The 15,723-nt window shown below is 39.2% G+C and overlaps 1 protein-coding gene across 1 annotated transcript in view; it reads left to right on the top strand.

Annotated features, from left to right (window-relative positions):
* Positions 1–15,723, top strand: part of TMC2 (transmembrane channel like 2) — a gene marked incomplete at both ends in the record, with an annotated part of 186,184 nt that overhangs the window by 14,576 nt on the left and 155,885 nt on the right. The window contains one exon of the mRNA XM_082258912.1: positions 4,241–4,535. Coding sequence (XP_082115038.1) covers positions 4,241–4,535 — 295 coding nt within the window. The remainder of the gene's footprint in view (positions 1–4,240; positions 4,536–15,723) is intronic.

The following is a 15,723-nucleotide window of genomic DNA, read 5'->3' as shown; positions in this document are numbered from 1 at the left end:
GCCTAAAATGTTAAAAAATTGTGATTTCTCATTTTTTTTGGGAATGTTTTATATAGCAGAATGTGAAAAATATTGTTTTTTTTTTTTTCAAAATTGTCGCTCTTTTTTTGTTTATTGCGCAAAAAATTAACATTGCACAGGTGATCAAATACTACCAAAAGAAAGCTCCATTTGTGGGAAAAGGACATTATATTTATTTGGGTACAGTGTCGTACGACCGTGCAATTGCGTGGTAAAAAAATGCAGTGCCGAATCGCAAAAAAGGACCTGGTCATTAAGGGGGAAAATCTTCTTGTCCAGAAGTGATTAAAGGGGTCATTCTACTCAAAACTGATATTACAGTTTTGGTAGCTGCTTGGGAGTTAGGTCCCCTAATGGTTTCCTGAATCTCTCAGGAACTCTGGTGGTCAGTTTTGTATTCCTAAATTCTCGGGTCTACACACCTTTACACATTTAATGAAAGGATTTTGCTGAATGTCTTATGTATTTTACATTGTGGAGAAAACAAGAGGACAAGTGGTAGGATGCAATGTTGGGAAGAAACACCCTAAATTCCAAAATGAGCAGGGACAGAGCCGATAACTATGTAAAGGGGGTATCATGGCTGAGGTCAATACCATTTTCAAATCATCGTGTATTTAAATGGTTATTTCTGGTATGAATAATGAATAACATATGGCTCCAAGCATGTATTCGATCATCACACCTGTATTATGATCCATTGTAAACACTTTTAAAACCTCCATTCATTGTGTATTTAAATGATAATTTCTGGTATGAATAATGAATAACAGATGGCTCCAAGCATATATTCGATCATACCTGTATCGTGATCCACTGTAAAAACTTTTAAAACCTAAATAAAATAAACTGTTGAAATAGTTTTCCAGTAATTTCAATCTCATCCTTTTCAATTCTTTTTCCCATAATGCATTGCAACAATGAATTATATCTTACATGCTGAATTGGTCTACTAAGCTCTAGATATCTTCCCACAACACTTAGGCAGTTCTTGATTGTTGAGTACTTGAAGTATCCTGTAGGAGACTACAAAAGGCATTTGAAAGTACAAAGTTTAGCTATAGCTATGGGATTTGCTGTCTGATGTTTTTTCTTTAGGAGTTCTGTGAAGATAATTCTTTTCTTTCTTAATTTTTTTACAGTGTGGTGGAGACTTCATCACATAGCTTGCTGAAATGAATAGGTGAAATATAAAGATTAAACACAAAGTATCAGGGGAAATAAAGTTGCTTGGCATGTTATTAAAAAGAGGGAAAGTAAAAATCTGAAGGAAATCAATATATGTCCATAGTGTATAAGTATATATACAGCTTCACCAAATATTTGAAGGACACTTTACAATGTGTAAATGTTAATTCATTTTTGACATGCAGGGACACCGATCAAGTGATTTAAATGCTTCCAATGGTATTTAGACTAGAAAGCTTTGTTTTCATGCCTAGCAAAAATGTTGTTTCATTTACTAGTAGATGATACTAAAAAAAGTATCAAAAGAAAAAAAATGAATTAAATAGGTGTCGTGGTGAGACTCCTGCTTGTAACATTCAGTGACATTGTGTATTGTTTAATAAGGGTTATGTTCATAAACATAGAGGTGCATTTATTTGATGGACATTTAACCACTTCCCACCGCCCTATAGCAGATTGACGTCGGGAATGTGGTTGTATTATCCTGACCGGACGTCATATGACGGCGGCAGGATAATACAGCTCTGCGTGCCCCCGGGGGGCGATCAGTGATGCGAGGGGTCAGCCTGACACCCTGCATCTCCGATCTCGGTAAAGAGCCTACTGACGTGATTGGACACGGCTGGTCACATAGTAAATAGGAAGAGCCGTTGATCGGCTTTCCTTAGTTCGTGCCTGACAGGCATGAGTAAAGGAGCGCCGATAGGCGGCTCCCCTGACAGGGGGGGGGTCGGCACTGGTAATCAGATCATTGATTACCAGTGCAGACCCTCGGGGGGGGTGCCACTAGAACCAGCAGGGATGCCCACCCATGACCCCAGGGATGCCCACCATGACCCCAGGGATGCCCACTATGGCCACCAGGGATGGCAATCAGGGCTTTAGGGAGCCCACCATTGCCCTCCCCATCAGTGCTGCCCACCAGTGCCCTGCCTATCAGTGCTGCCCACCAGTACCCATCATTGCTATCTATAAGTTTCGCCGACCAGTGCCCATTATTGCCCACCAGTACTGCCTATCAGTGCCAATTAGTGTCCATCAGTGCCGCCCGTCAGTGCCGAAAAGTGCCGCCTATCAGTGCCCATCAGTGCCCACTAGTGCCACCTATCAGTGCCCATTAGTGCCCATCAGTGCCGCCTATCAGTGCCCATCAATGCCGCCTATCAGTGCCCAGCAGTGCCGCCTATCAGTGCCCACAAATGCTGCATATCAGTGCCGCCTATCAGTGCCTCCTATCAGTGCCACCCCATCAGTGCCTCCTCATCAGTGCCTGTCAGTGCAGTCTCATCAGTGCTCATCAGTGCAGGAAAAAACGTATTTATTTACAAAATTGTATAACATAAACAAAAAAACGTTTTTTTTTTCAAACTTTTCGGTCTTTTTTTATTTGTTTAGCAAAATGAAAAAACCCAGAGGTGATCAAATACCACCAAAAGAAAGCTCTATTTGTGGGGGGAAAGTAACATAAATTTGGTTTAGGTACAGTGTTGCATGACCGCGCAATTGTCATTCAAAATGCAACAGCGCTAAAAGGGGAAAATTGGCCTGGGCAGGAAGGGGGTGAAAGTGCCCGGTATTGAAGTGGTTAAAATAGGGGTTTTTGTTTTGTTTTTTGTAATATTCCTTTTGCTTGCTGATGTTGACTTTTTATCAGGATGAGCCATATAAACAAGGCTACTAGCAGGCCCGGACTGGCCATTTGCCCAGTGGGCCATCGCTGCTTTGCTGCATGTTCACATGGGGCCCAAAGCAGCTGTGGTAGCTGGGCTTCTCCATGAGCCCGCACCGCTCACCTGTCCTCAGCTGGCCAGCCATTCAGTTCAGCAGTCGGGGCCGGAGGCAGAAACTATCCAGCTGCCCCATGACAGTGAAGGGGAAAGAGCTGCAATGGATCCCATTGCCTGATGGACCTGAGAGAAAGTGAGTACCCATGCAGCCCCCCTGTGTGCCTGGATAGGAGGAGCGGCAGAGCAGCTGCATATAGAGGAATCAATCTTTCCAAATTCCTCCTGCAGCCTCTGAATGCCTGCAGGAGGGAGAGGAGGAGAAGTAAGCATTCAGCGGCTGCAGGAGGAATATGTAAAGATTGATTCCTCTATATGCAGCTGCCCCGCCACTTCTCCTATCCAACTTCTTTTGCTGCCCAAAACAAAAAATAAAAATAAAAAAATATATAAATAAAAATAAATTGTCCGGGAGTTTTGCTCTCTATTGAATATAGAGGTCCTACCCCTAAAAGTGACGGGGGTGGGGTGTATAATCAATAAATCAATAATAGAGAAAAACAAAATAGAAGAAAGGGATGAACACACCGAAAGATACCTCTAAAAAAGTTTATTGTAACCAATGTCGCTAATACAACAATACACAGCATCCAAGGCCACAAACCCATCAGAAACCTTTCCCCATGCTACACTCCACTAAATCAAAAACCCCTTGATAATCCAAAATGGACCCTATGTAACAACCACATCTAATCAAAACCCTCTAGCGCAGTGGTTCTCAACTCCTGTCCTCTGGACCCATTAACAGGCCAGGTTTTAAGCATTACCTTGGAGAGATGCAGACTAGAATACTGCAATCACAGAGCAGCAAATTATATCACCTGTGATGTATTAAAGTTATCTTTCAAACCTGACCTTTTGGTGGGTCTTGAGGACAGGAGATGAGAACCACTGCTCTAGGGGGAGCTGGTGCACGATATCCTCTATGAGTCCATTCCTACCTACAGCTAAGGCCTGCAGCTAGCATCATTGTTAGCAATAAAGTGTCTGTGCCCACTTTCACCATTATTAATGACAAATGAAAGGACATTTAATATAAGTCTTGAATTAGTTGTCCACAAAAACATACTTTATTTGATGTTCCATTAACCATATTACAGCAAGTCAGGAAGGTAAATCTATATAACTACGCTAAAAGAGCATTACATAAATGTTTGATCCTTTTAATGGGGGACATTTTAAAACGTATATTTGAGACTTTAATATGCCGCCCTACTAATAATTAATGAGGAAATTCAACCTTGCAGATGAAGAAGAGGAAGAAAACACAAAAAGAAAGCCAGGTGGCAGAGAGCAATCCCAAAACAAGAGGAGAGATGACAGTGAAGATAATAGCGAGGATGAGTCAGTGAGAGGAAACAGAAGGACCAGAGCCAGACGTAAACCAAGAGACGAAGATGATGAAGATGGTGAGGAGGATGAAGACTACAGAACCAACAAGAGAGGTGCTAACAGAAACAGAACGAGGAATGCTGCAAATAGAAGGCAAAATGAAAAGAAGGATGGAAAGAAGGGTGAAGATCAGAAAAAGAAAAGTGGCAGGTACTGCTGTGTTTTGTAAATAGACTATTAGCTACTACAAAGTTAACTTCATACTTCCCAACATTTCCTTTCTGGTTCGGTATGATCGTATAATATTTAATCTCAATTAAAGGAGTGACTGGCTTGATATATAACAGCTCAATGAATTTTAGTTTCCTATTACTATCATACTCTGGAACTGAACAAAAAAAGAACACATGATAATGTATATATATTGTAATGGTTGATAACAAATCCTGCAGGTCATGATAAACATTACTCTAAGTTTAAAATACATAATCTATATGCTAATATACTGCATAACTTACACATACCAGTTATATTCTCTACTATTGGAATTCAATTTAGAACAGCTGACGAAGAAGTACACTTGATTGCATTGCAATATATCACAATTCATTTTAGTGACATAGCAATGCATCTTACTCTATTGTGTTCTTTTTTTTTTTTTCATACTTTTTGAGAAATTTTGATACATTTATAATAATAATTTGAAGTCCCTGAAACAATTTGAAGTAACTTTTTGGATTTTGATTATTATAATGACACTTGAGTGGTGATAGAAAAAATGCTTGAATCTAGATTGATATCATTCTGAAGCACCATTTCAAAGTAAATTATATGAGTTCCTTGTTTTTCTTTTTTTATCACCTTGTCCAAGAATCCTCTTTATCCCAGATAGCTCATTATGATACTTATTATTCAGTAGTGAACAGGCTATGCACTATGTTGCCATGCTGGATGGATAATAAAGATGTGATATATGTTAATTTAGCTTTTATACATCACAGATCAAACCTTCAAGCCTAAATGGGTAAAGGGATAGGCTTGCTTTAAAAAGGTAATAAAAAAACAACGTAGGGGATAATTAATTATGTAAGAGTATGCCAACTCACTATGATTGGTATGGCCTGTGTAACCAAATTGCCATATGCAAAAAAGCAGCTGACTGCAGCAGAGACACTGCATTAACATAAAGCTGCTATCTATAAAAGGACTGACTTCTACTTAGCAATATTACATACAAAATGTAATGTATTTATTTAATTTATTTATTTAATTTATTGTTAGCAAAAACATTATGAAAATTACAAAAATATGCAGAAACAATAAATTATACCCTTCACCCTACACACAGAAAAAAGAGACAACATTGTCTACATCTCACATACAAAACTGGCCTCTGGATGGCAAATTAACCACAAAAATAATAACGTCTTAATAAGCCAATATAAAGCACAGCCACCGTAGCAGGTTTTTGCCATATAATATTTACAGTATCTCACAAAAGTGAGTACTGCCCCTCACATTTTTGTAATTATTTTATTATATCTTTTCATGTGACAACACTGAAGAAATTACACTTTGCTACAATGTAAAGTAGTGAATGTACAGCTTGTATAACAGTGTAAGTTTGCTGTCCCCTCATAATAACTCAACACACATCCGTTCATGTCTAAACTGCTGGCAACAAAAGTGAGTACACCCCTAAGTGAAAATGTCCAAATTTGGCCCAATTAGCCATTTTCCCTCCCTGGTGTCATGTGACTCATTAGTGTTACAATGTCTCCGGTGTGAATGGGGAGCAGATGTGTTAAATTTGGTGTTATCGCTCTCACACTCATACTTGTCACTGGAAGTTCAACATGGCACCTCATGGCAAAGAACTCTCTGAGGATCTGAAAAAAAGAATTGTTGCTCTAAATAAAGATGGCCTAGGCTATAAGAAAATTGCCAAGAGATTGAAACTGAGCTTCAGCACGGTGGTCAAGACCATGCAGCGGTTTAACAGGACAAGTTCCACTCAGAACAGGCCTCGCCATGGTCGACCAAAGAAGTTGAGTTCACGTGCTCAGCGTCATATCCAGAGGTTGTCTTTGGGAAATAGATGTATGAGTGCTGCCAGCATTGCTGCAGAGGTTGAAGGGGTGGGTGGTCAGCCTGTCAGTGCTTAGGCCATACGCTGCAGGCTTCATCAAATTGGTCTTCATGGCTGTCATCCCAGAAGGAAGCCTCTTCTAAAGAAGATGCACAAGAAAGCCCACAAACAGTTTGCTGAAGACAAGCAGACTAAGGACATGGATTACTGGAACCATGTCCTGTGATCTGATGAGACCAAGATAAACGTATTTGGTTCTGATGGTGTCAAGCGTGTGAGGTGGCAACCAGGTGAGGAGTACAAAGACAAGTGTGTCTTACCTACAGTCAAGCATGGGGGTGGGAGTGTCATGGTCTGGGGCTGCATGAGAACTTTCGACACTCGGGAGCTACAGAGGGAACCATGAATGCCAACATGTACTGTGACTTACTGAATCAGAGCATGATCCCCTCCCTTCGGAGACTGGGCCGCAGGGCAGTATTCCAACATGATAACGACCCCATACACACCACTGATTCCTAAAGAAGCTGAGGGTAAAGGTGATGGACTGGCCAATAGGGATGATCGAACTTTTGAAAAGTTTGGTTCGGCCAGAACATCCGAACTACCCGAAAGTTCGGCCCGGATTTCAGAACCCCATTGAAATCAATGGGACCCGAACTTCGTTAATCAAAAAACACAATTTTAAAGCCCTAAAACCCAGTAAATGCCCCTAAAAAGTGCCTAGGGTTCTGGGTCATGCCCCAGGGACTATTAATCACACAAAAAAGTTCTTAAAAATTGTCATTTTTGATAGAGAGCCAATTATTGAAAAAAAAAAAAAAGAGATTTTTTTTTATTTTGACTTTGGATTTAGTATCTGGGGGTCTAAAAAGTGTACCTGTGAAGTTTCAGCTCTGTAGCATGTCCAGAACCAGAAAAAAAGAGATTGTTTGTATTTTGTCACTTTCAGAGCACCAATATGGCTCCGCTCCCGTCAGCATTTTATTTTGCTGCAGGCGTTAATAGTGCTTTTTTGAGGACATGTTTGGAGTCAGGCATGACATCTGAACATGTCTATAGGGGTATATATACATACACCCATGTCTGTATATATACACCTGCACATATATAGGTGTTAAAGGAGCAGAACACTATACTTTTGCTAATTAAATAATTTGAACTAATATGGCTAGGCTCCTAACACACCTATATATGTGTAAGTGTAATATACATATCAGTGTGTGTGTGTGTATATATATATACCCCTATACAGAAGTTCAGATGTTTTGCCTGCCTCCAAAGAACCCCAAAAAAATGCCCAAAAAAATGCCTGCAAGAACAAACCTGGGCATTTTTTTTTTGGCGCTGGCATTTTTTTGGGTTCTTTGGAGGCAAGCAAAACATCGGAACTTCTGTATAGGGGTATATAAAAACACACACTTATATGTATATATACCCATACACATATATAGGTGTTAAAGGAGCAGAACACTATACTTTTGCTAATGAAATCATTTGCAGTAATATGGTTACGCTCCCAACACCTATATATGTGCAAGTGTAAAAATACATGCAAGTATGTGTGTATATATACCACTATACACAAGTTCAGATGTTTTGCCTGCCTCCAAAAACCCCAAAAAAATGCCTGCAACAACACACCTTGGCGTTGTTTTTTTGACGCTAGCGTTTTTTTGGGCATTTTTTTGGGTTCTTTGGAGGCAGGCAAAACATCTGAACTTCTGTATAGGGGTATATATATATACACACACACTGATATGTATATTACACTTACACATATATAGGTGTTGGGAGCGTAACCATATTAGTGCAAATGATTTCATTAGCAAAAGTATAGTGTTCTGCTTCTTTAACACCTATATATGTGTATGGGTATATATATATATATAAGTGTGTGTTTTTATATACCCCTATACAGAAGTTCAGATGTTTTGCCTGCCTCCAAAGAACCCCAAAAAAATGCCAGCGCCAAAAAAAAAAATGCCCAGGTTTGTTCTTGCAGGCATTTTTTGGGCATTTTTTTTGGGTTCTTTGGAGGCAGGCAAAACATCTGAACTTCTGTATAGGGGTATATATATACACACACACTGATATGTATATTACACTTACACATATATAGGTGTTGGGAGCGTAACCATATTAGTGCAAATGATTTCATTAGCAAAAGTATAGTGTTCTGCTCCTTTAACACCTATATATGTGCAGGTGTATATATACAGACATGGGTGTGTATATATACCCCTATAGACATGTTCAGATGTCATGCCTGACTCCAAACATGTCCTCAAAAAAGCACTAGCAACGCCTGCAGCATAAAGAATGCTGACGGGAGCGAAGCCATATTCCTGAAGCGAAAGTGACTTCAGAGAAACTAGCTTTTCTCTATAGTGGTCACCCTGCTATGGAAGGGTTTTGTCACCCTGCCATAGCAGTCAGAGTCAGTTAACCCTACACTACACTATGGTCCCCTTACACTTAACACTTTCCCTACAGAAACTAAATTATTAAAGTTAACTATAGTGAAAAATAGCACCCTAACTACACTAGATATCCCTTTCCTCACACTAATAATTGCTAAATGACACTTTGTAACACATTGTAACAGAAGTAACAGAACAGCATTCCATTCTCTCATGTCCCTGTATGAGAATGCTAGGAATTTGGCGGGGGCTATATTATATACTATATACTGGGGGGCGTATTCACTAATGATTGGACTATGGACCCCCTAGTCACTCCAATCACATTCCTAGCATTTTCCTGCCCCTCAATTGGCTTTTACTGATGGTTCTGGTCCAATCACGGGCTTTTAAAGCCCATTTCCTGAACCATTGCATTTTGGTCGGTTCTGGTTGCCGAATTCCGAACTTTTTGGGCAAAAAGTTCTAAATTCGGCCGAACCTCGAACAGCCAATGTTCGGGCCGAACCGATGGTCGACCCGAACCGTTCGATCATCCCTACTGGCCAAGCATGTCTCCAAACCTAAACCCTATTGAGCATCTGTGGGGCATCCTCAGACGGAAGGTGGAGGAGTGAAAGGTCTCTGACATCCACCAGCTCCATGCTGTCATCATGGAGGAGTGGAAGAGGACTCCAGTGGCAACCTGTGAAGCTCTGGTGAACTCCATGCCCAAGAGGATTAAGGCAGTGCTGGAGAATAATGGCGGCCACACAAAATATTGACACTTTGGGCCCAATTTGGACATTTTCACTTAGGGGTGTACTCACTTTTGTTGCCAGGGGTTTAGACATTAATGGCTGTATGAGTTATTTTGAGGAGACAGCACATTTACACTGTTATACAAGCTATACACTCACTACATTGTAGCAAAGTGTCATTTCTTTAGTTCTGTCACATGAAAGATATAATAAAATATTTACAAATATGTGAGGGGTGTACTCACTTTTGGGAGATACTGTATATCAACTGGCTCCTAGTTAGATGATTATTCCCTGAATACATCTAAGTTCCTTGTTAGGATAGATTACAAGTAAAACATTCAACCTGCAATATTGCCATAAAACTTTTCCTAACAGTGGGACTAAATTAAAGCAGGTGGTTCTTCATGGTTCAGACTCCGGGATAATCCCCCTTCATGTGAAATGTGCATAATTAACAATAGAGCGGCAGAAGTCAGAAGTCATATGAAATTAGAGGTAATATGGCATCTTGGCATATAATGCTTGGTGTTACATAAATATACTTTAAAATAGGGGGCCAGGCTGAGGCTTGTTGAGGGGGCACTCAACAGGATCATGAAATTAAAGTGAAATCTAATATTAAACCTGCTCCCACCTCCATTCTTAGTCCTATACTAACTACCCTGTGGAAGAAATATGTATAAATGTACCTATTCCCTGGGCACTTTGGTCCAGAAGTATGATCTCCCCAGTGGCCAACTTCAGAGGAGAGAAGAGATTGCCGATGGTTTCAATGCCTGTGCCGTGACATCACCCATAGGTTTACTATGGGTCATCTGTTGTTGGCTGTCCCTCCTCTACCCTGAAGGCAATGCTGGGAGCTGATCATGTGATGGGCCAGAGTGTTTGGGGAACAGTTACGTTTACACATCTTTCCTGTACAGGCTAGCTAGTATAGGACTTTTAAAACATTGCCTGTGGAGATTTTTAGGTACTATAGTTTGTCGCCATTTCATAGGCAATTTTAAAGCATGACACGTTAGGTATCTATTTACTTAGAGTAACATCATTGTTTATACTTAAACAAAAAATGGGTATTATATTGATTTTATGTGCAAAAAAATTCATTAAGGTGTATTTGTTCCTAAAAATGTGCGTTCGATAAACTGCTGCGTAAATACCCTGTGATGTAAAAAAAAATGCAATTTCTTTTAAAAAATAAATGTTTCGGGGGTCTAAGTAGTTTTCTAGCAAAAAAATGCAGATTTTTTTATATGTATGAGAGAAACGTCAGAATTGACCAAGACTGGTTAAAACTCAGATATAACCTGTGTGGTCATTTTTATGTTATCGGTTTCACATTTATACAAAGCAGATTAAAAGCAGAGTCCAGTCAAATCTAATAAAGAAGCTTTGAGATGCATATATCCTTCCTGCTCAGTACTTCAGCTTTTTTATTTCTCATACATTGCAGCAATGCACTAGTCACCCCAATACCATGTGTTAGGGATCTAAGAATGTATGAGAATGCTATTTCAAACACAACCATGGCAGGCTTCTTGCTGTTTCTCACATAAAGAGTTGATGGAAAAAATAATAGTGTTAAGAGGTTTCTCACAGTTATCTGTCCAAATAAATCTGCCTTGAAATTGTGAGCTTTCTGTTTACATCAGAGTTGTGGCTTGCTGGAATTTGTTAGTAGCTTAACAATTAGCTTCACTTGTTGCTGGATGTGTATCTTTAGGTAATGCTGTGGATATCCATACTTAAAGCGGAGTTCCACCCAAAAGTGGAACTTCCGCTTTAGGGAGTCCTGACCCCCCGACATGCCACATTTGGCATGTCATTTTTTTGGGGGGGGAGCGGGTACCTAGTTTTGACAGGTACCCGCTCCCACTTCCGCTCGGAGCGCCGCGGCGCCCTGAGCGGAAGTTCTCCTCTCCCCCTCCCTCCCTGCAATCTTCTGGGACACGTCAGAGGTCCCAGAAGATTGCCGGCCAATCACGGCGCGCAGCGCGACTCGCGCATGCGCAGTGGGTACCCGGCTGTGAAGCCGCAAACTGTAACAGCCGGGTGCCCACAGCAGTGATGCCGGCGCCGAGGGAGAGGATCGAGGCTTCCGGCGGCCGCATCGCTGGACCGTTGGACAGGTGAGTAAATGGCTGGAACTCCGCTTTAACACATGGTTGTGTGTTCTGAAAATAGCATTTATTATTCTAAATGCATGTGTCGGTTCTGATTTTTTTTTGCAGTTAACACTGTGGAGTAATTTCTGTTTTACTTTGTCAAAAATAGAATTGGATATACTGTACTTAGACATAAAATAATGGGAAATTATGAAATTTTAAAAGAAGTTTGGCAAATGAGTGTCAGTGCTGACCCAGACACATTAAGCTGCAATAACTTTTAAAGGCCAATATGGGTTAAAGCACATTTCAAGGAAAAATTAAAAAATATATACAGTACATCGGTGCAATACATGCCTATACTCCCATTAAATACCCTGCAAGTGCAGAAAAATACACAATGACCTGCCAAAAATGCACTCAACATTTAATTTCCTTCAATGTGGGGTGACAACCCAAAGCATTTTTTTTATGGACTGTCCACTGTCAGCCCTGTCCATTGTCTTTTGAAAAAGTTGTTCACCCACTGTCTTAAACTCTAAAGCAGGGATTCCCAAATTACGGCCCTGCAGTTGTTCCGGAACTACAATTCCAAACATGCCTAGTCATCAGTGTTGGGGGTAACTAGTTACAAAGTAACTGATTACAGTAACTACATTACTTTTTTTGGTAACTAAGTAAAGTAACTAGTTACAATACTAATATTGGTAACTACACTACTTTACTAGGCTATAGGAGGTAACTACACTACTTTACTAGGCTATAGGAACGCGCTTTCCTGCGTTACCCAAGCCGTGCGATACAATTGTTATTTCGAAGAATAGAGAGAGATGAAGTTTATGACTTTTTGTTGCACTTTATGTTTTATTCTGTTTTTTTCAGGTTTTGTTCTCATGTTTCCCAAAGCCTGTGTTTATACAATAAACTCTATGCAGAAAGAGTGTCATGTATCTTCTTCTACATGGTCAATTAAGAAAGAGGAAAGTAAAGTAATAAGTAGTGAAGTTACTTTTCAAATGCAGTAACTAGTAAAGTAATCTCATTACAATTTACAGAAGTAACTAGTAACTAGTAACTAGTTAAATTTTTTGAGTAACTACCCCAACACTGCTAGTCATGTATGTGAATGTCAGAGTTTTACAATGCCTCGTGGGATGTGTAGTTCTGCAACAGCTGCAGGGCCGTAGTTTGGGAATCCCTGCTCTAAAGCATAGGGACTAGTTGACTTGTAGACCAAGATAAATACTGGAGGGGGTTAAATAGGCTCTATAAAATAGCATGAGCATAGCACACAGGACAGCTCTTAATTTTTATTGTACATACAAAACACATATAACAAGACACTTTCAAATGGTATGTGTAACCAAAAGGAAGTAAATAGTATACATTCATTGTTAAAATTTACAAATTATTTAAGCAAAAATGTCTATTTCTTAGAATTTCCCCTTAACTGACAGGTTGGGCTTTTTAAGTGTGTATATGTCTGGCATACACCATAGACCCAATAGTACATGTGACAGAATTTCTCACTTATGAACACAAAACAAGACGCACTGGACCATGCAGATAAAAACACTTTTTAATGAATAAAAAAGATAAAGTTCAAAGGCCCATCAAGTCACATCAACAGATGCTGAAGACACTCTTGCTAGGAGAAATTTGACCTGGGATGGTAACTTCTGAAGTGGACACTGCAGGGGACATGGGGTAGAAACGTGTAAAAAACATCCACAAAGTATGGCAAATTTTGTACGTGCAATATTACCTTTTTTTATTAAAAAAAAAAAAAAGACTAGCAGATTTTTCTTGGTTCCAGTGAAACACAGTATATTTGAAGATGTTCTTAAAAATGTTAACCTTTAAATAATTTAATAACATTGATTATTTTTCTAAATACCTTGCAATTCAATCTACCATACAAATCTGAAATAATACAATTTAAATATTATATAGGACAGACATGCATGATTTACTAAATGTAATCATAAATTATATATAAATATTGCTCCTAATTAGTACCTCAGTTTCTGCTTTGTCCATATTACTGGGTTGGAAAATCCTTTTCTAGACTGGCATCTCTCTTGGTGTTCTGTTGAGTTGTCCCACTGCATTATCAGTAATCACTCAGTATCTACAGTTCAATGGTTATCCCTAAGTGAGACTTGGGCCCATCCCTTAAGTTTGGATTGGCTTACTGAATTAAATTATTTTGTTAGCATATTTGTATACCTTACTTGGCTATTATCTTACTGCCCTATTATTTTTAAAATAGCTAATGATTTCCTACAGTAATCCAACACCTATTGTTCCACGTGCATACATTTACAACTTGTCAACTCAACAAAAAGAGACGGGCCAGGTATAGCAGACGAAGTAACAGATTCAGGTTATGTTTAAAACTGTGTTGCTCTCTGAGGAGTGACCTGAGGTGGATTGCTTTTCACAGAGCAGTGCAGGAGTGGCTGACAGCCATTCATTGCCTGTTTTTTATGTTTGTTTTTTACTATAGCTCTTCTTTGGCAGGTTGACACTTTAAAAAAAAATCTGGCAGTAGAATTTACTTACAGAAAAAAAAAAAAAGTGCAGCACTAAAAGAATATTACACTTAACTTGCTTGATATGGAAACCAACCACCAAAAATGAAAAGTGCAAAAAAACATATGCAGTACAAGTTGCATTTGTGGTGGGTATATCCTTGGGATCTGGAGGTTACTCTAGTTTTCTTGACTGTTCCCTCTGATGCCCTTGCCTTTGGACTTTCCCTGCCATCTCGGCAATATTGAGGATTGGTGTTTCTTTGTTTATGCTCCTCTATGGACTATGTTTTTTTCTGTTATTATGATAATAATTTGCATTGCATACTTTATGTTTTTTGCATGTATAATATATATATATATATATATATATATATGTGTATATATATATATATATACTACACTGGCTGATCTATTAATATATAAAGTGCACAATCCACTAACTACCTGCCTAATCTCACTCCTATCCCGTCCTCTAACACACTACACATGGCTGCCGTGTAAGCAGCAGCCTTATATAGTGTGGGGCGTGGACTTAGCCTCTGAGCAACGATTGGCTAAAGGAACCCTGCCTTTGGCCAATCATGGCTCTGACGGGACATTGTGCTGTGATTGACCAAAGCATACAGGTCAAGGTGCATGGTTTGGCAAATCACAAGCATTGCTCTATGGTGGGCCACATTTGTTCGTGTGTTCAGCGAACGCACGAACACCCAATGTTCGAGTCGAACTTACGTTCGACTCGAACTCAAAGCTCTTCCCTACTTTCCATATTGAGTGTAATATTCCTTTAGCGCTGAATATTTTGGTTTCTTCTATTTCAGTTATACTTTGTGCCTAAGTATTATGCTAGCTGCTTTTTTAAATGTTTTTTTTAATGCTAGCTGCTTTTTTAAATGTTTTTTTTTTTTTTAGTCTAGGCCCTTGGGCAAAATTCCATTTTTATTTTTTATGTAACAGGGTCTCTTTAAATGTTACATTTCATTTTTTTGCCAGAAGTTCAGCTTTAAATAATAATTTTTTAGTAGTTGTGATTTTGACATTACAACACAATTGCAGCAAGCCTTTACTAAGGATCTGCAATGGTTGAGCACTGGGCAAGCTAGAAATGTTTGCCTGATTTTGCTCCCCAAGGTTGTACATTGCATTTGTCCTCTGTAATTCATATAGTCAGCAGGTACAGTACATCAGGGATTAGAGTATAAAATGAATATGTTAAAGTATACATGGATATGTTAGGAATTAGGATAAATGGATATGATTGGTTCTGTATTTGCAGATATCTATGGCCAACAATTTTTTATAAGACAACAGGTACTTGCAGTGTTAACCACCACTGGCACAATACCCACTATTTTGGAGTGAATGATGTACTGTATATCACAAAATCGCTTAATGATAATATCCATGTAGATAAGCACATTTATATGTTTGAAATGTGATCAAATACATCTCAAAGAGATTGTAAGCAATATAACAAATCATAACCTTTTTATTTGTGTAG

Source organism: Pelophylax lessonae (genome assembly GCF_965119305.1).
Source record: "Pelophylax lessonae genome assembly, chromosome: 5".
Classification (NCBI taxonomy): domain Eukaryota; kingdom Metazoa; phylum Chordata; class Amphibia; order Anura; family Ranidae; genus Pelophylax; species Pelophylax lessonae.
The sequence above is the reverse complement of the archived record's forward strand: the minus strand, read 5'-3'. Positions and strand labels throughout refer to the sequence as shown.